This window comes from Lissotriton helveticus, chromosome 2_1 (assembly GCF_964261635.1).
Source record: "Lissotriton helveticus chromosome 2_1, aLisHel1.1, whole genome shotgun sequence".
NCBI lineage: Eukaryota > Metazoa > Chordata > Amphibia > Caudata > Salamandridae > Lissotriton > Lissotriton helveticus.
In genome coordinates, this window is record NC_136059.1 from 49,504 (window position 1) to 75,502 (window position 25,999).

The 25,999-nt window shown below is 48.3% G+C and overlaps 1 protein-coding gene across 1 annotated transcript in view; it reads right to left on the minus strand.

Annotated features, from left to right (window-relative positions):
- Positions 1-583: 583 nt before the first annotated feature.
- The window catches only part of LOC144819158 (integrator complex subunit 10-like), a gene marked incomplete at its 3' end in the record, with an annotated part of 321,688 nt that continues 296,272 nt past the window's right edge, over positions 584-25,999 (minus strand). Inside the window, exons 11-12 of the mRNA XM_078677130.1 lie at positions 1,586-1,665; positions 584-746 (exon numbers count right to left, since the gene is read on the minus strand). Coding sequence (XP_078533256.1) covers positions 584-746; positions 1,586-1,665 — 243 coding nt within the window. The remainder of the gene's footprint in view (positions 747-1,585; positions 1,666-25,999) is intronic.

Genomic DNA, 25,999 nt, shown 5'->3' on the forward strand with positions numbered 1-25,999 from the left:
ACAGAACCTTACTCTTAATTTCACACACACAACTTACAACAATGACTGTAAGGTAAACAACAAAATAACTAACAATGACAAAAACAGGCTATATCCATATTTTGGAAATATATCACTTTGTCCTGGACATCGCCCGCTGCAGCCACATCTCGAGTCACCAGAGACCTTCACTGACTCCCGATCAACAAGAGAATCACCTTCAAGCTCCTCAGGCACGCCTACAAAGCCCTCCACAATACTGAACCTGCTTATCTCAAGCAACGCCTCTCCTTCTACTCACCCACCAGACATCTCTGCTCCGTCCAACTGGCCCCGGTCACCGTCCCACAGATCTGCAAGATCACGGCCGGAGGAAGATTCTTCTCCAACCTTGCCGCGATGACCTGGAATACCCTGCCTCTCCACCTCCGGCAATCACTGCCACTGCCTCACTTCAGGAAGGACCTCAAGACCTGGAACTTCAGATGAACTGCAGATCCTCCCCCGCGCCCTGAGACTCTGACGGGCGATTAGTCACATTTTACAAAACCCTGATTGATTGATAGCCAACCCGCTCCCCTGCACACACAAACACGAAGGATACTTGTCACGAAGTTGAAAAAGTTTTCATATTGGAAGTTCCCTTGTCGGCATATTTTGTTGATGGCTTTCAGGAAGAGGGACTCTCCTTTGGGCCACTCGTGCTGCAGTAAGACGACGACGTGCCCCAGCGCCATGTCATCCCTGTTGTCCGTGAAGGCTCGGAGCTGGGGGTGAAGAGCAGATAATTAGACAGCAACAAGCAGAGACTTTAGTACAAGAGCAGAATACGTCGCACTCCAGAAGTGAGGACCGGAATCAAGCATCCTAGGACCGGTTTCTGGCTATCAGCCGTCTTCCGGTCCTAGGATGCTTGATTCCGGTCCAGGGAAGACATGGCTTGGCAGTTCGGGCCGGACTGTTCCCATGAGGCTCAGGGTCAAGGCTGATTTGCATATGGCCATCTCTGAGCTGGGGTGGTGTGGAGTGCAAAACAACGATGGATTTAGGCCCAGATCTCTGTACTCGGGTGAATGTATGACATTGTTCTGCAGTCTGTCCATCAACTGTTGTTTGAGCTAATAAAATGGTCAGGAGATGAGTGAGATCTAGGAGAGGATTCTGTTTGCCCGGGGAGGATTCACAGCGCCATTGTAAGATTGACGGAGGGACTCGCCAGGACTCACAGGGACAGCCAGGACTCACAGGGACAGCCAGGACTCACAGGGACAGCCAGGACTCACAGGGCCAGCAGTAAGTTATTAACATGATACAGCCAAGCACGAGATATAGGATACCCGACTCCACCGTATGAACGTATGCTGGGACGGGCAGCTGGAAGTACCTTGTTACATTGCACCTTTTCAAAGTTTTCAAACCAGCAGAAATAAGGTAAAGGGCCTAACGGTACAGCGTTCACCATTTAATGCTCACTGATCGAGGTGAAAGAAAATCTTTAAAAATGAAATGCATTTCTAGTGCTTAGAAACTGCAGTACATACATATTGTCAGAGGCACTAGCAGGCTTTCCTTATATCTGTCAAAAGGTCACGCCTGTCACACTCACCTTAAAACATGCAAGCATTAACTGCAGGCAGTACGGCATGATGGCTTTATTGGTGCACGGCTGCAGCTTCAGATCAGAACCTGGAATGGAGACAAATATAGGCCATCATGAGAGAACAAATACACGAAAGCAAAGTCTGACTTCTAGAGAGTTAAAAGATGGCCAGCTCTAGACGCGACACAAAGATAAGGACGTGGTGTGGCTTCATCCCGTCCTGTGGTGCTGCCGCCAGTGCCGTCCCCACTCCAGAACCGAAACACCGCTGCGACTAGACCTGGTGCTGGCCACGAGCAGGCACGGAACACAGTGCTAGATGAGAGGACTGCTATGAGAACATAGAAAATGGCCGCTATGTCCAGTGTCCAGGGCACCACGTGCTGGGACCTGGAGAATCCACCACCCGGGGTCAATGGCGCAGTGGCCAGGCTTCGAACGAAAGCAGGCGCTGGTCTGGGGCGCGAGTTCCACAGCGAACGGTGAGTGGACGCGGAGACCGGAGTATGCAGGTTGGACCTAAATAGGTGCCGTGGAGCCCACCCAGCTGCTAGATGTGCAGGTTTTAGGAAACTTTACCCTTCACAACCTGTGAGGAAGTGCATGGTTAGACCCACTGTTTGCCTGGACATTGAAGTGCCGGCCTCGAAGAAAATCATAAAATGTTACCAGACCTGCAGGGCTAGAGACTTAAATAATCTACTCATCCTGACTGTAATGTACTTGATGCATAAACTGGTTTCAAATTCCTTGATCCTGGGCAAGTATTTGAATTCATTGAGCCGCCATTTTCTTCTTTATCACAGGTGAGAGCGCCTTCAAATATACAATTTCTGCTGTACAGAAAACTCTCTTGTTTGATTTGATATACTAAACCTTTGCTCCATATAAATTACAAATCCAGCCACATACAGAATAAACGTGACCCGGACTCGCCTCTTCGTTCATTAACAGCATTGCCATCAGGGCAGAGGCAGGAATGTTTCTAAAATCATGATTAAAAACTATCACTTTTAATAAATACAGAACTAAAGCATAAAGTGGTAACACACTGTCATTTGCAATCAGCAGATTTTACATTGAAATGGCCACATTTCTCACTTATATGCAGCTTTACAGATATAGAACTATACAGTGTACAGAAATTGTTTGCAAATCGAGTTTCTAAAATCATGTGTCATTTGCACATCACCAAGTAAACTGTTCTCATTTTCTTTGCTCCAACTTAAATCTTTGTTTGCATCACACTTAATTACAAAAAAAGTGCTTTCGTAATTCCGGATATATTTTAAAATATTTATACTATTCATTTACAAGCTATTTAAATGTTATGGATTGCAAAAAAAGTGACACCTTACAGCCTTTTGATTCACGATTGTCAGACAGGTCACTCGACAAAAACCTCTAACTGTAGAGAGAGAAAGAAAAAGGAACTCCATTTTCCAAGCAGCAAAAAGTAAAAAGACACACGGACGTTTGACCTCTTTCCTACACCAGACCTCAAATGTGTCAAGATAAAAACAAGAGTTAAAGGCATCTTTATCCCTCATTCACTTTCTGAATGAACAGAACACCTGCTCCTTTCCAGATTATGCCCACTCGCCCGACCGGACCAGAAGATGCTAAAAATAGCTCGACCTGATCAAATCCTGTCGAGTGGGACCTGATCAAATCTAACTTGCCATTGCAAGTGGGGGAGTAGATTTTCGAAGCCTGAAGCGGTTTTCGATTGTAGTGCACAGGGTTCCTGCCAACCAGGTCCCCTGTGCCAGAGTTTCTTCCCTAAACACGATTGGCCCTTCAGGCCCGCGTAAGTCTCTAGTAAATGGTACCCTGGGTACCGAGGGCATTGGGACTGAAGAGGGTCCATTGGGAAGCAGCACACATTCTGCCTCCCTAGAGACCCCTCACATAAGCCGTGCAAACGGCCACTGCAGCAGCCATGGCCTGGTTTAGACAAAGTTGCAAAGTCAACATGTTACACTGCCGGCGTGCCACGCCAAATAGCACTGCCTAAGATTTAGGTCAGTCACTCCTCTAGCAGGCCTTGCCAGCCCTAAGGCAGGGTGCACTAGAGCACAGGTGTGGGCATATCTGTAGGAAGCTGCCTCTGCATATACTATACCAAAGGGAGGTATAGTGTACACAGAGTCCAGAGGAACCACAAAAGTAGGCAGAGGTAAAGTTAGATAGCACCTCACTCTCTATTTGTGGATGTGCGGGCGAGCAGTAAGGCAGTATCAGAGCACAGTGTTAAGCATGTGTTGTACACACACAGTCAGCAAATGAATTCACACACTCAAAGACTGAACTTCAGACCAATTGTTTTTGTATAAAAATATTCTTTTAGTTATTTTATTTTTAGAACCAAGCAAGCCAGGCACAGGTAAGCAATAAATACTTCACAGTAGTAAATGCTGATTGTAATACAGTTTAATTGTAAATGTAAATGTAAGATTTAATGTGCTGAGAAGTTTGGTACCAAACTTCTCAGTTTTCAGTGTGGCCATTGTGATGCTGTGGAGTTTGTAATGACAAACTCCCAGCACCATATACTCTTAATCGCAGCACTGCACTGACAATGTCTAAGAATTGACTTTAGACACTGTAGGGGTACAGGGCTCATGCACCTGTGCCCACACCACTGTCATAGCGCACCCAGCTAGAGGGGTGACTGATGTATGCCAGGGCAGTGTGTTTGTGGGCATGGCACACAGGGATGTGTGTCGAATCTTCACTTTGTTCTGCACCAAAACAAGCAGCCTGGAAAGGAAATGTTTGTGTGTAAAGGTACGGAGCCTCCAAGGGTGGCACAATAAGTGCTGCAGCCCTTAGAAGCCTTCCTTGGTCACAGTGCCCCGGGTACCTGTGGTGCTATTTACCAGGGGCTGACCTGTGGCCAGAGATGCTTATTTGGTTTAGGCTTCAATGCAGTTTTAGGGAAAGGAACACAGGCCCTGGGTACCTGATTAGCAGGAGCCAAGGGCACACTCAGTCAAAGCACAATTCAGCAAAAAGTGGGCGCAACCATGCAGAAAGAGGACACTTTCTCAAAGTGCCCACCTCTGGCAACTCCACCCCCTAGGGGAGGTGAAGCACATCTTTCAGTCCTCGCCATCTTGAAGATGGGCAGACCCCTCCAATCAGATCTTGGTTTACGCCCTTCCTACAGGAGGGTGGCATAATTAAGGATGTAGTCAGCCCAGGTAAGGTGCCCATTGGCCCTACTTGCTACTCCCTTAAAAGGCGCCTAAATTTAGTATTGAGGAGGCTCCCCCAGACCTGGAAGCTAGTTCCCTGACGACCTGATGAAGTAGACGCCATGCAGCGAAAGCCTGAAGACGAATACTGATTGGCTCCAGCCCTATTGGCCTGTCTCAAGGTTCAAAGACCCATCAAAGACGACAACACCTGTCCTGCAGACAGCAGCTTCTAGAAGCTGAGGAAGACAGCCTGCCCTCTGACAAAGACTAGAGACTCTCGAGGACAGCAGCTCTGTCTCCTAGAAACCTACACCACGGACTTCAGTACCCGCCGGATCCACAGTCCTGTCCACACTGCGCCCGGCCTGTGTCCAGATGAACCATCGACCCAGAACAGGTTCCACATCGATCCGGACATCTAGTCCAGCGTTCGCTGGCCCCGCCTGGACTCCACAACGATGCCTGCAGCCTGAATCCAGAGGCTCCCCGGACCGCGACCGGCTCCGGTAAGAAGACTTTGACGTCTAAGGACACCCCTGCACCCGAAGTCCCTGGGCCTTGGTGAGCTCAACCGATGGTGTCCCTACGACCTCCAGCATCTTTACATAGTCAAGTCAAGTCAAGTCAGAATTTATATAGCGCACTACATACCCATAGGGTCTCAAGGCGCTTGAGGAAGGGGGGGGAGGTTTACTTATCGAATATCCATGTTTTAAGTTGTTTTCTGAAGGCTAGGTGGTTTTGAGTAAGGCGGAGGTGGGTGGGAAGGGAATTCCAGGTCTTGGCCCCTAAGTAGGAGAAGGATCTTCCTCCCATGGTGGCTTTGTGGATGCGCGGAACAGCGGCGAGGGCTTGGTTGGACGAACGCAGCTGGCGGGTGGGGGTGTAAAAGGAAAGGCGTGTGTTGAGACAATCAGGTCCAAGTTCGTATAGGGCTTTGTGTGCGTGGGTGAGGAGACGGAACGTTATTCTCTTGTTGATGGGGAGCCAGTGATGGTCTTTCAGGTGAGCGGAAATGTGGTCTGTGCGGGGGATGTCTAGTATGAGTCTGGCTGAAGCATTTTGGATGCGTTGAGTTTTTTTTCTGTAGTTTCGCGGTGGAACCGGCGTAAAGGGTGTTTCCGTAGTCCAGACGGCTTGTAACCAGTGCGTGGGTGACCGTTTTTCTTGTTTCGGTGGGGATCCAGTGAAATGTTTTTTTTGAGCATGCGTAGGATGTTGAAGCATGAAGATGAGACGGCGTTGACTTGTCTGGTCATCGAGAGTGAGGAGTCCAGGATGATGCCCAGGTTCCGTGCGTGGTCCGTCGGTATGGGGGCTTTTCCTAGGGCCGTTGGCCACCAAGAGTCGTCCCAGGCGGAGGGGGATGAGCCTAAGATGAGGACTTCCGTTTTGTCCGAGTTCAGTTTCAGACGGCTGTGCTTCATCCACTCGGCTACTTCTTTCATCCCTTCGTGTAGGTTGGTTTTGGCGGTGGTTGGGTCTTTGGTGAGTGAGAGGATCAGCTGAGTGTCATCAGCGTAGGAGATGATGTTGAGGTTGTGTTGACGTGCGATGGTTGCGAGGGGGCTCATGTAGACGTTGAAGAGGGTGGGGCTGAGTGATGATCCTTGCGGGACGCCGCAGATGACTTCGGTGGCCTCTGACTTAAAAGGGGGGAGGCGGACTCTCTGAGTTCTTCCAGCGAGGAACGAAATGATCCAGTCCAATGCTTTTCCTTGAATTCCGATGTTTCTGAGGCGTTGTATCAGGGTGCTATGGCAGACCGTGTCGAAGGCTGCGGAGAGGTCAAGGAGGATAAGGGCGACTGTGTCTCCGTTGTCCAGTAGTGTTCGAATGTCGTCTGTTGCTGCGATGAGGGCGGTCTCGGTGCTGTGTTTGGCTCGGAAGCCAGACTGTGAGGAGTCGAGTGATTTGTTGGTTTCGAGGAAGGTGGCGAGCTGATTGTTAATGGCTTTCTCAATGACTTTGGCAGGGAATGGGAGGAGCGAGAGGGGGCGGTAGTTTTTGAGTTCGGTGGGGTCAGCTGTGGGTTTCTTCAGAAGGGCGCTGAGTTCGGCGTGTTTCCAGCTATCTGGGAATGTGGTGGAGTTAAGGGAGTAGTTGATGACATCTCGGAGATGGGGTGCGATAATGGAGTCTGCTTTGTTGAAGATGTGATGGGGACATGGGTCTGTAGGGGATCCTGAGTGGATGGAGTTCATCAGGCGAATGGTCTCTTCTGTGGTGATTGGGTTCCATTCGAGAAGGATATTCGTAGGAGGTAACGGTTCGGAGGTGAGTGGGGTGAATTGGTTTACAGGTGTGTTGTCAAAGCTGTTATGGATGTCGGCGATTTTGTCATGAAAGAATGAGGCAAGGGAGTCGCAGAGGACTTGAGAGGGGGTGATGTCGTTAGAGCTGGCGGTGGGGTTGGTGAATTCTTTGATGATGTTGAAAAGTTCCTTGCTGTTGTGGGCGTTGTTGTCTAGTCGGTCTTTGAGCGCTGATTTCTTGGCTGTCGGATTAGTTGGTGGTGTTTGCGGGTGGCGTTTTTGAAGGCGGCTTGGGTGATAGTGTTTGGGTCTGATTTCCAAGTTTTCTCAAGGGAACGACAGAGCTTCTTGGATTTTTTAAGGTCATCGTTGAACCAGGGGGCGTTCTTGCTACCTTGTTTGGTTTGATGTTTTTTCAAGGGTGCTAATTTGTCGGCGGTTTGGGTTAACCATTGTGTGAGGTTGATGGCGGCTTGGTTAGGGTTCGTTGAATAGGCAGGGGTTTTTTGAAGAAGCGATGTTGAGATCTGGTCCAAGGGGATTTTGTTCCAATTTCTTCGCAGAGTTGGTTGAGGGTGGTTGTGAATCGAGGTCTTATTGTAAATAAAGTGGATGCAGCTATGGTCCGTCCAGTGGAGGGGTGTGGTATGAGTGAAGGAGATATGCTTGCTGGAAGTGAAGATAGGGTCGAGTGTGTGTCCTGCGTAATGTGTGGGGGTGTTGACAAGTTGTTTGAGTCCGAGATTGGCGAGATTGTCCAGAAGGGTGGTGGTGTTGCTGTCGTTGCTCTTTTCCAGATGGAAATTGAGGTCTCCCAGTAGAATGTATTCTTCTGAAGGGAGGGCGTGTGGGGTGATAAAGTCAGTGATGTCTTCGCTGAATTTAGTACGGGGTCCTGGTGGCCTGTAGAGGAGGGTGCCCCTAAGTGTTGTCTTGGGGTCGGTGTGGATCTGGAAGTGAAGGTGTTCGGCGATAGCGAGGTTGTCATCTGAGCTGGTTGAGACGCGGATGGTGTTCTTGTGGACGATGGCGATGCCTCCTCCTGTTTGGATGGGGCGGTCCTTACGGATGATCTTGTAGCCGTCCGGGATGGCTATGGTGATGTCTGGAGCTGAAGAGGCATTCATCCAGGTTTCTGTTAGGAAGGCGATGTCCGGAGAAATGGTGTCGAGTAGATTCCAAAGGTCGATGGCGTGTTTGTGAACCGAGCGGGTGTTGAGAAGGATGCACTTGAGGTGGTTGGTGTTGGCTCTCTGTTTGGTGTTTGTGGATTTGGTTTGGGACTTGACGCAGGTAAATTTGCAGGAGTGGCAGGTGAAGGGTCCATGGGTGTGTCCTGGTGCTGCTTGGGCGCAGTTAGTGAGTCGGCCGGGGTTGAGTGCAAAGAGGGAGGAGGCGTCGTATGTAATGCGGGGAGGATGGGTGAAGCGGGGACCAGGGGGTCTGGCTCTGGGCGCGGTCCAGGCGCGGACGGGCGTAGACGGGCTTACCTTTGGCGCACCTTCGGCGCGCATGGGGCGCGACCGCTGCGCTTGTCCGCTGCGCGAGAATGCATCTGTCATAAATGGATGGAGGAGGGGGAGGGGCGAGGGAGGGTCAGCAGGGAGGCGGGGCGGGCTGTGGGGGCCGGTCTCTGGGGCACCAACAACAACAACAAGCGTAAGATGGCGGCAGCTATGTAGAAAACGCTACTTGCGTTATGCTGAGGCTCAGGTAACTGACTACGCTTGCAGCTGAAGCGTCCTGTTTGAATTAGTGTTCAAAGAGAAAGCGCCGATAGTACAATGCCCCCAAGCGTTCTTATTTCTATTAATAGGTCAATGAGCTCCGAGTCAGCACTCCCCAGAAGTTATTTAAAAGTCCCAATTACGTGTGGCAGCACTCGCGCTGCAGCGCTATGCAGGCAAATCAAATAATAATGCAGGCAGATGATTAAGCAAAGCACTTCCAAATAACGATACCACACAGGGGCAGGCAGCAGGGCAAAGGGAGCGACCGCTTCTGAACTCGTCAGGACCTCTGCGGCCGCTGGTCTCTATCCTGCAGCCTCCGGTGCGACGCCTGTAGACAGTTTGTCTGAAGCCAATTCCCTAATGGAAGGCATTGGGGGCCCGACGCTCAATTTGCCCCCAGCCGCCCCTGTGCCGCTGGTGGTGTATGTTTGGTGCTGCTTTGTGGCCCCCTTGTGCTTGTTCTAACCCCCAGAGCTTGGCCACTGCAACCCATTTACCTACCTGCAAGCAGTGTGGCTTCAAGCACCCCTAGTCTCCATTAAAAGGCATTGGGCCGAACTCCGATTTTGACCTCTGCGCCCGGCTGCCCCTGTTTTGTTGGTGGTGCAGTTTTGGTGCCGATATGACCCTTGCTGACCTTTAGTCCTGAAGACTGGAACTGTAAGTCGTACTTACCTGTATAACCGCATTATTGTTTTCCTTCATAGGATAACATTGAACTCCTTGAAAATTGCATTGTGTCGACTTTTGAAAGTCTTATGTATTTTTCATGCAAAACGTACTTACCATATTGCGAAGAGCTTGGTCTTAAAATAAAACTTGAACTTGAACAAAGCGTATTTTTATTTATAAAATTGGTCTGATCTGCTTTTTGAGTCGTGTGTCCCTTATTGGTCAGTGTTGTGCAATAAACGTCTTACACTCCTCTGTGTTGGGCCTAAGGCTGCTCGCCCACACTGCCACTAATAGAGCGCTTTGGGTTTACACCGAGCCCTGTATACTGCGGGGGAATCTCTGGACTCTGTGCACGGTATTACCACCGAACGCCATACCACAGCCAGCTTCCTACACAACTTCACTTCAGTTCCAGCTCTTGGGAGCGAAGGGTCAGATGTGTCCAAAGCACAGGGCTTTCCAAGGGTGGAAAACCAAAGTGTGTTACAATCTCATTGCGAGCTGCAGATGTCCTTCTAGCTCATAACGTGCACACTGCGATTCTCTGCTCATTGCAGGAAGAATGCAGTAGCAGAGAGTCAATCTTTTGCATTGCAAGATTTGCAGAGCAGTGAAAGTTTAGCACATTGAGGGGTTCTGCGAGGGATCACATTCATCTTTCGATTCCCACCATTCATCTCAACAAAAAGACATCTCTGGATTCCCAAGTATCCATTGAAACAGGAAGTGACATCAATGCACTGCCCAACCACCATAAGGAAGTAACGGCACTGCCTTCAAAGCCGCTCCCCCATCACCAATGGCATTTCTCACCGAGTGTGCCAAGCTACGGTCGCTAAGACAAGGACATCACCTGCTTGGACCTGTTCAGACCTGAAGACCACGGGGCCGGAGCACACACTCCGGTATCTTGATATAAATGGTGTTCACGTGAGGAATCGCAGATGGGAATTTGAAGGTGAAGAAGGATGTGGTGATGGCAGCCGAAGAGAATGTGTAGGTTTACGTTGCTGGTCACGGAGCGAAGATGCTGTTTGAAGGTATTAGTAATGATGAGAGTAGATAGGGGGCTTTAATATTATTTGACACAATCGGTTATGTAAATGTTTTTATGTCTGAAATAGACACGGAAAATAGAGTGAAAATTTGGTGGTAGTGCTTCATTGGTTTAAGTTGCTAGTCACGGAGTGAAGATGTAGTTAGAAGGCAGTAGTAGTAAGTGAGGGCTTGTGGAAGGGAGGGGGGCCTTATTATTTCGGCACGATCAGTTGTTCAAATGCTTTATGTCAAAAATAGGCACAGGAAATAGAATAGGAATACAATTTTAAACTGCATGTTTTTGATTGGTTCGATTTAAAATGAGAGGAACAGGACAGTTCCACATTTATATATGTTTTATTTATCATTCCAGTAACCCCGACGAAGGGCTACAGAGCCCGAAATGCATTGGGTCTGTAAGGATGGAGCAAACCAGAACGAAGGGTTAATTCCCAGGCGCTACTGATAAGGCCCGGATGGCATGCCTGCGGCATTTGAAAATAAAGTGAATTAACACTACCTTTGAAGTGAATGGACAAACAAGGGATGGGGTTTGGAATAACAATGTATGAATGAAAAAATGGTTTAAATACGGCGTATGAACTTTTGGTTTATTGTGAAAAGAAAGGTTCTTGTTCAAGGCTGTGGGACTGAGTGTCACGAGCTCACGTGCCACACAATGTGCAACTTTTACAAGGTGGGCATTTTCTTGCTTAACCATCCTGTGTGTCTCTGCCTTTTGTGTATTCCCCGTCTGGGTTTGGAATGACAGGAGCTGGGAATTCACACTAGACAGGCACAAGAGGGCTTGAGGTGTGTTCTGCCTTTCCTGGGTGACTCATACCCAGCCTGAATAGACCTGGCTGCATTTAGAGCATGTTATGTTAAGTTAACCCCTCCCATGCTCGTGACGGAACAGCTCCGTCATGAGCCTCGTGTGGGCTGTGCTGGTGACGGAGCGGTTACGTCAGGGCCAGCCTGCGCAGCGCGTTCTATTGAGCGGGCGGGGCCGTGACGGAACCGCTCCGTCACAAGCACAGCCCACCCGAGGCTCGTGACGGAGCGGTTCCGTCACGAGCATGTGAGCGCCGCGCGGCCCCCCATCCCCCCTACCGCTGCAGCGGAATTGCCGCCGCAGCGAAGGGGTTAAATGTTCTTATAATGGCAGCCCAGCAATGGGGCATCCCGGCGCAATCATACGGGAGGTAGAGAGAAGGGAGCTAGATGGTGGAAAAGAGCCAGGTTTTGATCAGTTTTCTGAAAGTCCAGTGATCCTGTGTATTCCGGGCTGCAAGAGGGGCAGAGTTCCACAAGATCGCTGCACAAGCCCTGATGGAACGCCCACTGCTCTACGCCTGTGCACTCGAATTGTGTGGGCTAGATGTTGCTTAGCAGAGCGTAGGGCCCGAGAGGGAACATATGTAGTACACAGACCCTGGAGAATTTGGGGGCCCTGACCATGAATAATCTTATGAGTGGTGCAGAGAGTTTTAAACGTAAGTAGTGGGAGGAGTTGTCACGCGCAACTGTATGGACTGTGGCTGCCTCTCACAAAGCTGTCTCCACCTCGTGTGGTGAACCTGGTCTGAGCCAGGCTGAACTGGTTTATGTGTGCCAGAGGAACTTTGTACCAACTTCAAAGGAAAATGTGGTGTAAATATTGCGGCCCTGACCCCAGAACTTTAGAACTCGTTTTGATCAAGAAACCTGCCAAGAAGAAGAGCTGGCGAAGCTGTGATGAGAGGCTACCGTTTTGCTGTGTGCTTTGCTGCCTTGGCCTGTAGTTGCTGTTTCCGTCGTGGGCAGTGAAAGGACTGAACTGGACATTCTACATCTTATTTTCCTGAGCTTCTCTAAGGGCTTGAGGTAGAGCTTTCCCCCTGTTCAAGACGTCTCAGGAACAGCAAAGACTTACAGTTCTTCGGCTACCAGACCCAGGACTGTGTGTTTTGGGCAGCAACCGAAGGAAAAGCACCCCAATGCCGTTGATGACGTCGCTGCTGGCTTCGTGACCTAAAGGCAATACGGAGGGCACCGCCGCATCTTTCACCACAGTCTCACCAACTCTGCCGGCCGCTGCTGCCACCGAGCCGCTGTTGCACCGTGACTTGTGGGTGCCACACTCGGCATTGCCTCACTTCACTCCACCGCCCTGATATCCCCGCTGCTGCTTGCACCGTGGTTTGGGGGCACCGCTTGTAATTTACACAACCTGTCTGCGTCAATGACTCGTTTGGCAAACGATGACAGTGCTTAATGACAATGATACAGCTGCCTGCACTGTGACCTGCAGGCCCCGCGACGAGCACCGTCCCACTTCGCACCGAAGCCCTGGTCTCACCACAACCGCTGGATAACAGTCACCAAGCCCCTGCCTGCACTGCATCCTGAGGGCACCACACGCTGCACTTTGCACTGCAGCTCGACGTCCATACTCCTAACTTCAACTGCACAGATTTCGACCAGCAACGCATGTGACTTCATGGGCCCGACGGCTGCTGCATTGAACTCTAGAACTCTAGAACCGTCACTGGCTCTTTGGAGCTCCTCACAAGGTCCCTGACGCTCTGCATTTCTAAAGGTACTGTTTTGCGGGTCTTCCCAACACCATAGCTGGCCTGTGACGCCAGGGTCAGCCAGGACTGTTGGATTTGTGTTTCCGATGCCGTGATGGCCCCAGATGGACTGCAAGTTGGATTCTTATAGTTCTGGTCATGTTTTACACATATACATTTTGTCTCTTTCTAAAACTGGTGTGGTGTCCTTTTGTAGTGTTTTCACTGTATTACTGTATGTTATGTGTAAATGCTTTACGCATTGCCTCAGAGATAAGCCTGACTGCTCATGCCAAGCTACCAGGGGGAAGAGTAGAGTTTATTTTAGAAGTCTAACTCCCTTATTCTGACTAGGAAGAAGGGTCCCTGCGTGGACAAGGTAACAACCTGCCAACTCGAGAACCCCATTTCTAACAGTCAACAATTCCAAATATGTGCTAATTCACTCATGGCTGTTGACTTATATCGAACGGGCTTTACACTGCAACTGACAGAAGCCCAAGTCCATGGATCTGGTGGTGGCTGGTACAGAGGCTGCAGGCAAAACCAGTAGATCAGGGCAGCAGGAGGGTCCTTGTCCGGTAGACACTTTCCCTGAGACCCAGAACGGCGGGCGCCATGCCTTGCACAACGGTAAAGGTGAGATTAGGAGTGTGGGGGGGGGGAGGGGGGGAATGGTCGAAGAAATATCACACAGAAGGACATCAGTACTGCAAAGACGATGAGACGGACGGCTAATGATATTACATGGGATACAAGGAATTCCTTGACAGGACGCCCTTGTGATGGATGCCCTGTCATGTCCAATAGAAGACTTCGATTACTGTGACACAAAATGAGCCAACCAATCACAACCTTTCATAGGTGAGCGTAGGCAGGACTAGCTAGTGCTTGGTATATGCCACCAGTACATGTTGCACACCAGCAATTTAAGACAAGCATTTGCAATGCAATAGGTCTCGCAGCATTAAAGTTTGAGTTATTGGCATTGTGTATGACAATGCGTTGCATACATTTTTTAACAAACTTTGAATTGGTGAGCAGTGAGAGTGTGTGCAAGAGTATGCTGTTCTTGAAAGCAGTGTGGTAGAGAGGGCAAGAATTTGGGTGACCTGAGCAATGTGGATGATGCACCTCACGCACGGGGCTGACGCAGTTATTATTTACACAGCTCTGATGATGCACCTCACGCACGGGCTGACGCAGTTATTATTCACACAGCTCTGATGATGCACCTCCGGCACGGGCTCACAGCTGTTATTATTCACACAGCTTTAATGATGCACCTCAGGCACGGGGCTCACAGCTGTTATTATTCACACAGCTCTGATGATGCACCTCACGCACGGGGCTGACGCTGTTATTATTCACACAGCTCTGATGATGCACCTCAGGCACGGGCTCACAGCTGTTATTATTCACACAGCTTTGATGATGCACCTCACGCACGGGGCTGACGCAGTTATTATTCACACAGCTCTGATGATGCACCTTAGGCACGGGCTCACAGCTGTTATTATTCATACAGCTCTGATGATGCACCTTAGGCACGGGCTCACAGCTGTTATTATTCACACAGCTCTGATGATGCACCTCAGCACAGGGCTGCCGGCAGTTATTATTCACACAGCTCTGATGATGCACCTCAGCACAGGGCTGCCGGCAGTTATTATTCACACAGCTCTGATGATGCACCTCAGGCACGGGGCTCACAGCTGTTATTATTCATACATCTCTGATGATGCACCTCAGGCACGGGGCTCACAGCTGTTATTATTCATACATCTCTGATGATGCACCTCAGGCACGGGGATGACGCAGCTATTATTCACACAGCTCTGATGATGCACCTCAGCACGGGGCTGCCGGCAGTTATTATTCACACAGCTCTGATGATGCACCTCCCGCACGGGCTCACAGCTGTTATTATTCACACAGCTCTGATGCACCTTAGGCACGGGCTCACAGCTGTTATTATTCACACAGCTCTGATGATGCACCTCCGGCACGGGCTCACAGCTGTTTTTATTCACACAGCTCTGATGATGCAGCTCAGGCATGGGCTCACAGCTGTTATTATTCACACAGCTCTGATGATGCACCTCACGGCGCACTGTCCCTTTGTACAGAGTTCAAATACACCTCTCCTGCTCTACTAACAAAGGGCCCCAAATGACTCGTACGTCACCGCTCTCGGCATCTTGTCGAGTTTATCAATCATGGATATATCGGCCCGCCACTCTACATATGCATGTTACGAGCAGTCACTCCACGCTGATCTCCGTCGCATTCTGCGAGGGGCAGCAGTGCACACTGTTTCAGTAAGTGCAAAATGGAAGGATGCTGTTTGAAAGTGCGTGCAACGAATGTATTGTTTGGTACATGCCTGCGTTCTGTCGAATCAGCCGTAAAGTGTCACGTTGTGCGGGGGGAGAGGGGGCTGCGCGCAGCTGTGCTACTATTGAGGCTTGCATAAAGAAGATGGGGCCACTGGGAAATACTGGGGGGAGGAGGGGGCTGTGTGCGTTTGTTGCACAGGTTAGGGATGCTGCTGTAAATACGTGTACAATATTGCCCTGTGGTGTTGCGTTTTTGCAGTAATAAAGAAAGACACTTTAGATTACCGTGGCTGTTGAAAACTTGAGACATGGCGGCTGGGTTTATTTTTTCACTCTCCTGCCATGCTCGTTTTCATTGTTGTCATGAGAGGGGTGTGCAGCAGTGTTATCATGTTATGTTATGTTAGGTTTTTTTTGTAAAGCGCACGTACGCCCGTGGGCTTCATGGCGCTGTTGAAGGAAGGAACATAACATAACAAATCTACTGCGGATATGCTTGCTTATATAGCCAGGTCTTAAGAGAGAGCCTGAAAGTCAAAAGATCTGGCCGAAGTACTGTAGGATTGTCATCCCATGTATGAAGACAACTCTAGGCAGCTTTGGGGACTCGGTGGAGGTCTTTCACCAAAACGCCATCTTTTAATACAAACAGTTGATTGTTGGACGCTGCATTTCTTGGAATCCAGTGGCCTTAAGAGTAGCCACGGGAAAGACTGTTGAAATGTATAAGGCCGTAGATACCTGCGCATGCGTGGCTTCTGCTTGACCAAGTCGGCCCTCGTTTACGACGAGCACTGGTGCTGTTTTTTTTAACTGTTGACTCAGCATGAACACGATAAGCGCGGTACACTTGGTTCTGCTTTTCTCAACACATCTCAAATCTGTATCTTTCTTAGTATCTTTTTCTGTATTTATTTAGCGCTAAATGTACACAGTCTGAGCATAATACGGCAGTTCGAAACATTGGGGTTCCCGTAGACGAGTTACTTAGGCGGCTAACCCTACAACCAACAAAAATTGTTTGAATTCTATTTTTATTAACCAAAGGAGCAGTTCAGTTCTGGGGAAGTCACAATCGGATCAGCGCCGCGCGCCTCTCTGCAGACTCCCCCTGCATTCCAAGAGGCGCGCGTCGCGATCCGGTCCTTTCTGCCATGCTGTCGGCAGAAGTTCACACGCGCAACGTTATCCTATGGGACAACGCGGCGGTCCTGTCTCCACATTCTATCTCGTTGTGGGCTGAGACGACAGCTATAGTTCTCTGGCGAGAACGCGCTTCGCGCGTTACTAGCCGAGACCTAAAAAAGGAAAACTGCCTGGAAGAACAGCTGCCGAGCTGGGATGGAGGCTGCGTTTAGACGGCTGAGGACCAGATTTAGATCTCGGCGGACGGGTTACTCAGTCTCAACGGTGATGTAGATCCTATAGGATATAACGGGATTTAGATATAAATCCTATAGGATATAATGGGATTTAGATATAAATCCTATAGGATATAATGGGATTTATATTTTGGTGGAAGAGTTACCCGTCACCGCTGTGACAGAGTAACCCATCTGCCAAGATCTAAATCTGGCCCTTTGTTTGATCAGTCTCTCCGTTTGTATCCTTTGGCCACATGTGAATCCTTTCGAGCAAGAAAATCTCTTGGCAAAGACTAAGGTCACATGAGCTTCCAAAAATCTGAGTCGACCTGAAAAAGGCAGAAGGATAACATTAGCTATGAGGTCATCATTATCAGCGTCATTTCTCAGCACCAGAGGTATGCATTTCCTACTTCTTTGTTTCCATCGTGTGTTCAACTAAACTATTCTTATAGCTGCAAATAAAGTGCATTTCATACATCAGTAAGCATCAGCTAGTTCCAGAGTGCACTCACTGTGCCGTACAGTATGGCAGCCTCTAAGCTCCGCCACATGCGGAGGTTCTCTAGGGACAGGGTTTGTGCTGAAGAACAAAAGGGGTTACTTTCACGTAGGAGTAGTTTTGCAGCTTGAAGAATTATCTGGATTCACATGCTGTGCGTTATTCCGCCATCTAGTGGTTGGGTCTGGAATAGTCCTTGCTGTTCTTTTTTTCCCCCCCTTGTTTTGGGGGCTGTCGACCACCATATGGTGCCAGGTACGTCCCCTGTGTGATGTCAGACAGAGCCCTGGAGGTTGTTGTGCCTGGTAGCCATCTTTGGATTCTTTTTTCTGTTTATCTTCTTAGTTTGTAGTCCTTTAGATGGTCTTTTAGATAATTATTATACTTTGCATTACCACCTGTTTGTTTTCCCTATAGGGGAGGGGGCGGGTCGCAAGTGAATCCAGAAAATTCTTCTAGCTGCAAAACTACTTCTCCTGGTAAGTAACCATTTAATTTTGCAGCGTGAATACTTTTCTTGATTCACATGCTGTGCATCAGATTACGTCGCGGTTTCTCCCATCTTGGGCAGGCTGTGGTAAGATGAAGACTTTGTGAACAGGCGTTGAAGTACTTTCTGTCCAATGTGCGCTTCCTTATTCATACAAGGAGAGAGAATGGCCGAATACAGAGGCAAATACGAAATCTATTCCATCAGATTCGAACAAGAGTCAACACTCCGTGTTAAGAAAGATAAGAACCCATAGTTCACTACCTTCCCACTTCCAACATTAAGTGAAATTGAAATCTGTCCTACGCTACGTTGATCATGCCCTGAGGAAGACCTTGCATAAATTAAGAGGTCCACAAACACAGAGGTCAAAACGCGTTCATCATTCATAGAGGATTAGAGTATAACTCTAACAGGACCAAACACTAGGATTTGCAAGTAATAAACAGTGTAGTACTGGCAATAAAGTAGGACTTTAACCAGAAGAATTTATACAGGGTCAACATTTGGAACAATATGTTTTTGTTTGTGATTTGAACACTTGAATATATGTATAAATTTGTACTTATTTGTCACTTGTAAATATTGTGCGGTGTATATATTTGTGTGCAAAGAATTGAGACATGAAATGTCAGTATTTTTTTTGTATAGACTGCAAACATACCTAACTGAAAAAAGTTGTATATAAAGAAGGAGAAAACAAGCATTGGCATAGCCAATAGGTCTCGCTTGTGGGACCTTATAAGTATTTAGTTTTGCAGCACAATATCCTTGGTGCAACAAGGATATTGTGCTGCAAAACTAAATACTTATAAGGTCCCACAAGCGAGACCTATTGGCAATGCCAATGCTTGTTCTCCTTAGCATCGGTTAACGAAACAAACCCATCATTTAGAAGCGGAAATGCAGAGTGGCACCCTAAGTATTTTGATATAAAAAGATGGAACAGTATTTGCTCGAGATAGAAACGTTTTGTTAAGCCTCCGTGCAGTTTGCAAATTAGGTGCTGTAGTCATGTGTCTTTTACTGAGTTCTATGACTGAACATGATCGAATACAATTTACAGCACCTTGGAAAACGGCTCGTGAAGTAAAACCAAATTCAGTTTTTAAACTGTATCATTGCATGCAACGCATTGCCATCTCTGTTGCACCTTGGAAAACGGCTTGTGAAGTAAAACCGAATTCAGTTTTTAAACTGTATCATTGCATGCAACGCATCGCCATCTCTGTTGCACCTTGGAAAACGGCTCGTGAAGTAAAACCGAATTCAGTTTTTAAACTGTATCATTGCATGCAACGCATTGCCATCTCTGTTCTATCTCATTGAAGCATTTAAAACCAAGCTCCTGGCTTTGCTGTGGGGAGAGGGGGAAGAGAAATGCACGGCCGTGAAAGTGGCTCTCAGGGGGGCGCATTCCTTTGAAGTGTCGGGTCTGATGCAATTATGCGTGGCAGGCTGGTTAGGAAGCAAATGGCAAGGGAGGGAGGCTGAGGCTTTGATGTGGGGAGTCACAAGTGAAGTGAATAATTAGGGGAGGAGAACTGGCAGGCTGATAGGAAGAAGGCTCAGGCAAGCTCGTGCACGAAGGAGCTTGCTGTCACGTGATTCACGTGAACTTAAAGAAAACCGCAGTGCAAGAAGCCCTTGGTTTCACGAGGATTTTCAGGACATGAATTCTCGCTCCGCTCAACGCGCTTGCGCGCATTGATAGGTCGCGAGACCTAAAAAGTAATAAGATTAGTAGAGTCAATAAATGGGACTTCTGCTATCAAAATAAGAGGGTATGGGGGGGAGGAGCTACGCTAGCAACCAAGATGGCCGCGTAAGCTCCCGGCTCCGCCGACCTCTGCCAGCAGCTCGAATATCCTGCCTTTAATCCTGAACTCACACCAGATTTCCTTGTTCGTGAACTTTTTCTGCCCCTGAAGGTGCAATCCCGAGTTTTCTATCTCATCGGCTGACGAAGATACGCCGTGTTTCCATTCTCGGCCTAACAACGTGTGGAAGCCGGGGCCTCGATTTTTAGCCTACCCGGGTTGGAAGTGATCAACATCGGCCGTGAGACCTGGACTGAGCCCGGTCTCCCGAAGTGTGCCGTGAATTGTTGATTTTTGGTGACAATCCTGTGCATGACCTACACCGAGGACACACCAGCGTGTCACACCGGCTGCCGTGGTGGGGGTCCGGTGCCCGGGGACCTTGCTGCCCTCCCGGGGTCGGCGGGCTGGGGCCCCCGCTGACGGCGACGGTGTGTTCTGCTAGACGAGGAGCACCCACTGTTCAACATCAGATTTGCGTGGCCTGTTACCCCGGCGTAGCCTGTTTGAGACATTCGCTGTTCTTGGACACCTTTCCTTGTTCGATCTGTGAACTTTTATCCGGTATTCGATCCCACTGTACTGACATGAACTTTATGAACGCTTTGACTTTTCCTTCAAGATGGCGGCTCGGGTGAAGAAGACTCTTATGAAAGATCGTACTGGCCAGGGCTGAACTTGATCGCTTAGATCTGATATAATAGCTTTATGCAATGCCGGGGTTGTGCCTAAACTGTGACGGGAGTTGGGTGGTTTTTGACTATACTCCCCCAACTGATTCGTATATTTTGCTGAATGTTGGCTTTATCATGTCTCGGGGTGGTTGCTGTTGGCGGGGGGTACGGGAGACCGGGAGTGTGTTTGTTTTCTCCTCCTCCGCTTTCTCTCTTTTTCCCTTCTTTTAGGGTAGTTCTCGGGCGACAGGCACGCTGCTAGTGGGATTAGGCCGTAGCCATTGCAGGGGTGCAGGGTGGGGGGTTAGGGGAGTTTTTTTTTATTTTGCCTTTGTTTTGTTCTATGGCCCTTTTGTCTTTCCTTTTTCCTTTCTACGAGAGGTGGGCGGTCTATTCTTCACAGATCCTTTATTGTCCGGGTGTTTACTCTGGCTTTAATTATCCTGTATCATTGGGGACGGGGTCGGGCGGGTGGGATTGTTTTGGATCGCATATTGGACTGTTTATCTCTCTTTCTAATGTGCGTACTCGCGATAGGACATGTGTTCCTTACAATGGTTGCTTTATGTATATTTCCCCCGCCTGTGCCCGTTCTGCATTTTACCGTTTGACACCTGATATCTGTAATGACTACTCTTGTCTTACTGTTAACTTAAAAAAATATATAAAAAAATAAAAAATAAGTGTATGATTTATGGTGTTAGGGGTATAACTTTTGTTAAAACTCTTTGATTTTGCTGGCCCCTGACTACCTCAACTGAATCGCTCCCCACAATTTGATATCCATCCTTATTCATTTGTGTGACCACACAGTAATGTTGGTGAAGGTGTGTGATGATGCCCACGTGGCTGCTGCACATATAGTGCTTATGGGCACATTGGCCATAAACGCCAGGGTTGCTCCCTTCTTTCTAGTGGAGTGAGCTGGTCGTTGTGCCGTTAATTCCTTGTTAGCGGTGGCATAGCATAGATGGATGGTTTGGACTATCCACCGTGAGATTGTTGCTCCTGTGACAGACGTCCCTGTGTTAGTATGTGCATAGACAACAAACAAGTGTTTGGATTTGCCGGTTTGTTCCGTTCTCTGTAGGTAGTACAGTAGTGCTCTCATTACATCGAGGGTATGGAGGCTTCTTTCTCCTTTAATTTTGAATAAGACCAGGAGGAGAATATTTTGACCTAAGTGGTATATGGCTACCACCTTTGGGGGGAACTATGGTTTTGTTTTTAGAATAACTTTATCCTTGTGAATTTGCATGTATGTTTCCTGTACGGTTAATGCTTGTAGCTCACTTACTCTCCGTAAGGATGTAATGGCGATGAGAAATTCTGTTTTTAAAGTGATGTGTTTGAGGTCTGCTTTGTGCATGGGCTCAAAAGGTTTTGCCATCAGTTGTGTTCAGACTCCACAACTGCACACGAGCTGTGCTAGGAGGAGCGATTCTTTTTGATCCTTCTAGGACTCGTTTTATGACAGGCCCTGTGAAGAAGCTTTTGCAGGTCGTTCCCCTGGTGCACACAACGACGGCAGCGAGATGCACCTTTAAGCTGAGTAGTTGATGTGACTGTCTAGATGAGTCAGGTATATGATCACTGTTTGTGTGTTGATGGAGTTCATTTGATTGTTAGCGGTGCACCAGGTGGTGTATCGTTTCCATTTTGCGGCGTAGCATTTTCTTGTCGTTTGTTTCTTTGCCTTCTTTAGAATCTCCATTTTTCATTGAGGCAGGTTGAGGTGATCAAATTCTACGTATTCAGGTGCCAGGCCGCTAAGTGTAGCATTGTTGGTTCCGATGAAAGATCTGGCCCTGTTGCATTGTTAGCAGGGGTCCTTGTCTGCTCTGATTCTGATTTGTCCCCTGGACATCTCTAGCAGACTGGAGTACCATGTCTGCCGTGGCATTTGCGGGGTAATGAGAATTAGGTTTGTTCCTGGCGGTCCTGCCTTTTCCAACACTCTTTGTATTAGGGGAATTGACGGAAAAGCGTAGGCAAATGTCCCTGAACAGTTTAGCGACAGGGCATTCCTTTCTGGTAGGTGGTGAGGAAATCTCGATGCAAAGAACTGGCATTTCTTGTTCTGTATTGTTGCAAAAAGGTCCATCACTGGGGTCCCCAGCGTCTGAAGATGTATTGTGAAGTTATGTGTTTCAGATCCCATTCGTGGGAGCAGTTGTTTGGTCTGCTCAGCTGATCCTCTGTTGCGTTGTATACTCCGGGTAGATGTACTGTTTGCAGACTGATTGCCCGGGATACTGGCCATTGCCAGATTTCCTGTGCTAGTTTGCTCAGCTGGATTGATTTCCTACCTCCTTGTTTGTTGAGACAGAACATTGTGGTGGTGTTGTCTGTTTGAATCAAGACCGTTCTCCCTTGAATGTGTTTCTGGAATGCTTTCAGTGCTAGGAAAACAGTTTTCATTTCCAAGTAGTTGATGTGTTTTATGGAATTTTGTTTGTTCCACTGACCTCGTACCTTCAGTTGTTTGCAGCGTGCTCCCCATCCGTTGAGGGATGCGTCTGTAGTGATTGTTACAGGAGGAGTTCGGTTCTTGAAAGGTTTGCCTTGTGTTATGTTGTTGGATGCCCACCATTGTATCTCTGCTTGCAGCTTGTGTGCAATAACCACTAGATCCTCCCAACTCCCTGTGGCTGGAGACCACTAGTTGGTGAGCCATTCCTGCAAGGGGCGCATATGTAGGGGGGCATGAGGGATGAGTGGGAAGCATGTCACCATCATGCCCATAAGTTTCATGACTCTCCTCACTGTCAGAGATTGACCGTCTGGTAGAGGGAGGTTTCTTGTTTTATCGCTTGTATCCTTTTTAGGTCTCGCGACCTATCAATGCGCGCAAGCGCATTGAGCGGAGCGAGAATTCAAGTGCTCGAAATCCTCGTCAAACCAAGGGCTTCTTGCTGCGGTTTTGTTTGAGTTCACGTGAATCACGTGACCAAACAAGCACGCGCATCAGCCTCCCTCCCTCCTAATTGCATTTTTTTTTAACGGCCGCACAGCACATCAAAGGGCTTTGCCCAGCGTGCGCTCTGCGGCTTCGCCTCCCCTAATTAATCATGGCTGGCCGGCCGTACTTTCAGTTTCCCGGCCGCTCTTCCTGTTCACACACCCGTTCTCTCTCATTTCACGTCTTTTGTTGGCTTCTTTTCCATTTCACTCCCTCAGCCGTTCACTAGATCTCCCACCTAGAGCTTTCGCCTCCTCGGCCGACGCCTGCTCCTCCCTTATTCCTCCTTCTCCTGCCCGCACCTCCTTCCCTGCTGCTCCGTTCCGATTACCTCTGTGTCCTCCACATCACCCGTTCTTTGACTCTAGCTTTCTCGTTACATGCCCATATACGTCTCCCTTCATTTTCCTCCACTTCTCCCAGGTCTTGTGCTGTCATCTTTTTTTTTATCATTCCATCAAGTCCCATCCTTACTTTCTCTACCTTCTCTTTTTGACACCCTGCTGCTCTGTTCTTTGTTTCCGCAGCGCAATCTTACTTTTGTCCCTATTTTGATTTCCCTTCTTTTCCTTTTGCTGTGTCCTTTTGCTCCTCATTTTAGCCAGGTTTCCACTGTTGCTACATATCTGGTTTAGCTTATTCTTTCCTCAATTACTCTCTCCTTCCTCCTCCATACCGCATCTTTTACATTCTGACATCTTCCTACTCCTTCCTCGTTCTCTCCGAGTCTCTTTACGTCTTCACTTTTGGCTTCCATTCCATTTCACTCCCTCAGCCGTTCACTAGATCTCCCACCTAGAGCTTTCTCTTCCTCGGCTGACGCCTGCTCCTCCCTTACTCTCCCTTCTCCTGGTTAGGGATGCTTCGTCTTTTTTTGGGCAGGGTGGAGGTTGTCTATGCGATGCTGAACTGGGGCAGTTTTGTGTATCGATGTTCAGTCGCCCATCTTCCCCACACTTTTTCCACTGCAGACGGAACGTGTCTGAGCACTTTTTAAAGGCAAGCATACATGCAGCCCCCCACATCCAAAGCTTTAGCATCTGCGCCGCCTTTTAGATTCAGCAAGCACAGATGGGTATGCTGCCTGTCGTGCAGATGCTACTTTCATTTCTACAGCTCTACATGCAATAGTGCAAACGTGCTGAAGGAAAAACGGAGAGAGGTCAAAATACAAATAATACGTTCCAATATTTGTTCACTTATCCGCCTCGCACATGCTTGGTGGAAGGCACAGAAAATTTTGAATTGAAATTTTGATTGTGTGTTGCAGAGCAGGTTGTTGGGTGACATTATGTTAATGCTAAAAGAACAAAGAAACCTTTGGCTCGTAAGAACCATTTCCACCTGATCACGATGGAATCACTGCTGACTGATGCCTTAGCCCTCCAGGAAGTAGAGGTGGACGAGCCAACATATTAACACGGCGAGCCGAAGCCAGGGTCTGGCTTGGCTCTTAAAGTCGTGCACGAGCCGAGCCCTTAGAAAGTTTGCCCTGTAAAGCATGCAGAAACTTTGACATTAATTAGCACGTCACGTTACAGCGCTGCACTGAGAAGTGCTTTTTAAAAGAGGCAGTTTTAAAACCTGAACTTAAACTGTTCCTGCCCACCCTCCTTCTGACGACAGTACTATTAGTGAACTAAGAGGCAAGCAGTTGTCATGTGAACCCTGTGTGTCGCTAGATTCTTATAGACCGAGCAAAATTATAGTCTATTAAATCAAACACAATAGGTTTTGTACACCTGGTGTTCTGAACTTACACAGTGGCACGCGCTTTGGGCCCCTCCCCAGCCAGCTTCCCCCAGGCCGTAGCAGCACTCCTCCCACACCTTTGAAGTGAAGCTTAGCTTCACTTCAAAGGCCCCTGCTGCTTCACACCCTCATCGCCGCTCTCCCCGCTCGGCCCCCTCCCCAGCCCGCCGTGTCGCATTTCTCCTCCCCCCTTCCCTTCTCTGCCTTCCCTCCGTCTTGTTTAGCACTTGAAACACATGTTACGGCCAATCTATATACTTCTTAAGTATGAATCTCTAAGTATCCCTTGCAACGATTCCAATCTGTACCCTGCAGGATATAGACACTCGTCAGCATCGAAACTCGTGGAATTGTAAGGTGGGTGTAGCATCAAAATCCCGCAACATCATCTGCGTCTCCACGAGGAATAAACACTTCTAACGTTATACCATTTTTCAGTGGAACCGTGTAGCAATTTGTGCACACGGCAACTAATTAACACGCACATTTCAAATGTTATCGGTCTCATGTTTGTAAAAGTTAGAGCACCTAATGTCTCCGATCAGGGAGACGGGGGTGTGAAGTACAGGCTGGGCAGCAGAACAAAACTAGGGAGCAGTCAAGGCTCACTCCAAGAGGTTGTAAAGAGATGTGAACTCGTACACAGGATGACATTTAAATGCTCAATATCCTGATGAACTATATTTTTTAAAATGGCTCGATATTAAGGAGGAATTATGAAATGAAACCCAAACAAACAAGCACTGGCGTTGCCAATAGGTCTCGCAGTAGGAAAGTTGGAGCTATTGGTTTTGTAAATGACAAAGCCCTTCATGTTTTTTAAATGAAAACAAAAATAAAAGGCATTGTTATTTGCAATTGTAATAGGTCCAACTTTCCTACTGCGAGACCTATTGGCAACGCCAGTGCTTGTTTAGGTTGAGCATGCACGCACATTCTTTGAGTCCAGTCTTGCACCTTAAAAAGTCTTTTCTCTCTCTGGTTTTGTGGATGATTTCTTGTGGTTTATTGAAAACCCTAGTTCTTGTAGCGTGTGGATAGTTGTCTGAATGTGATTG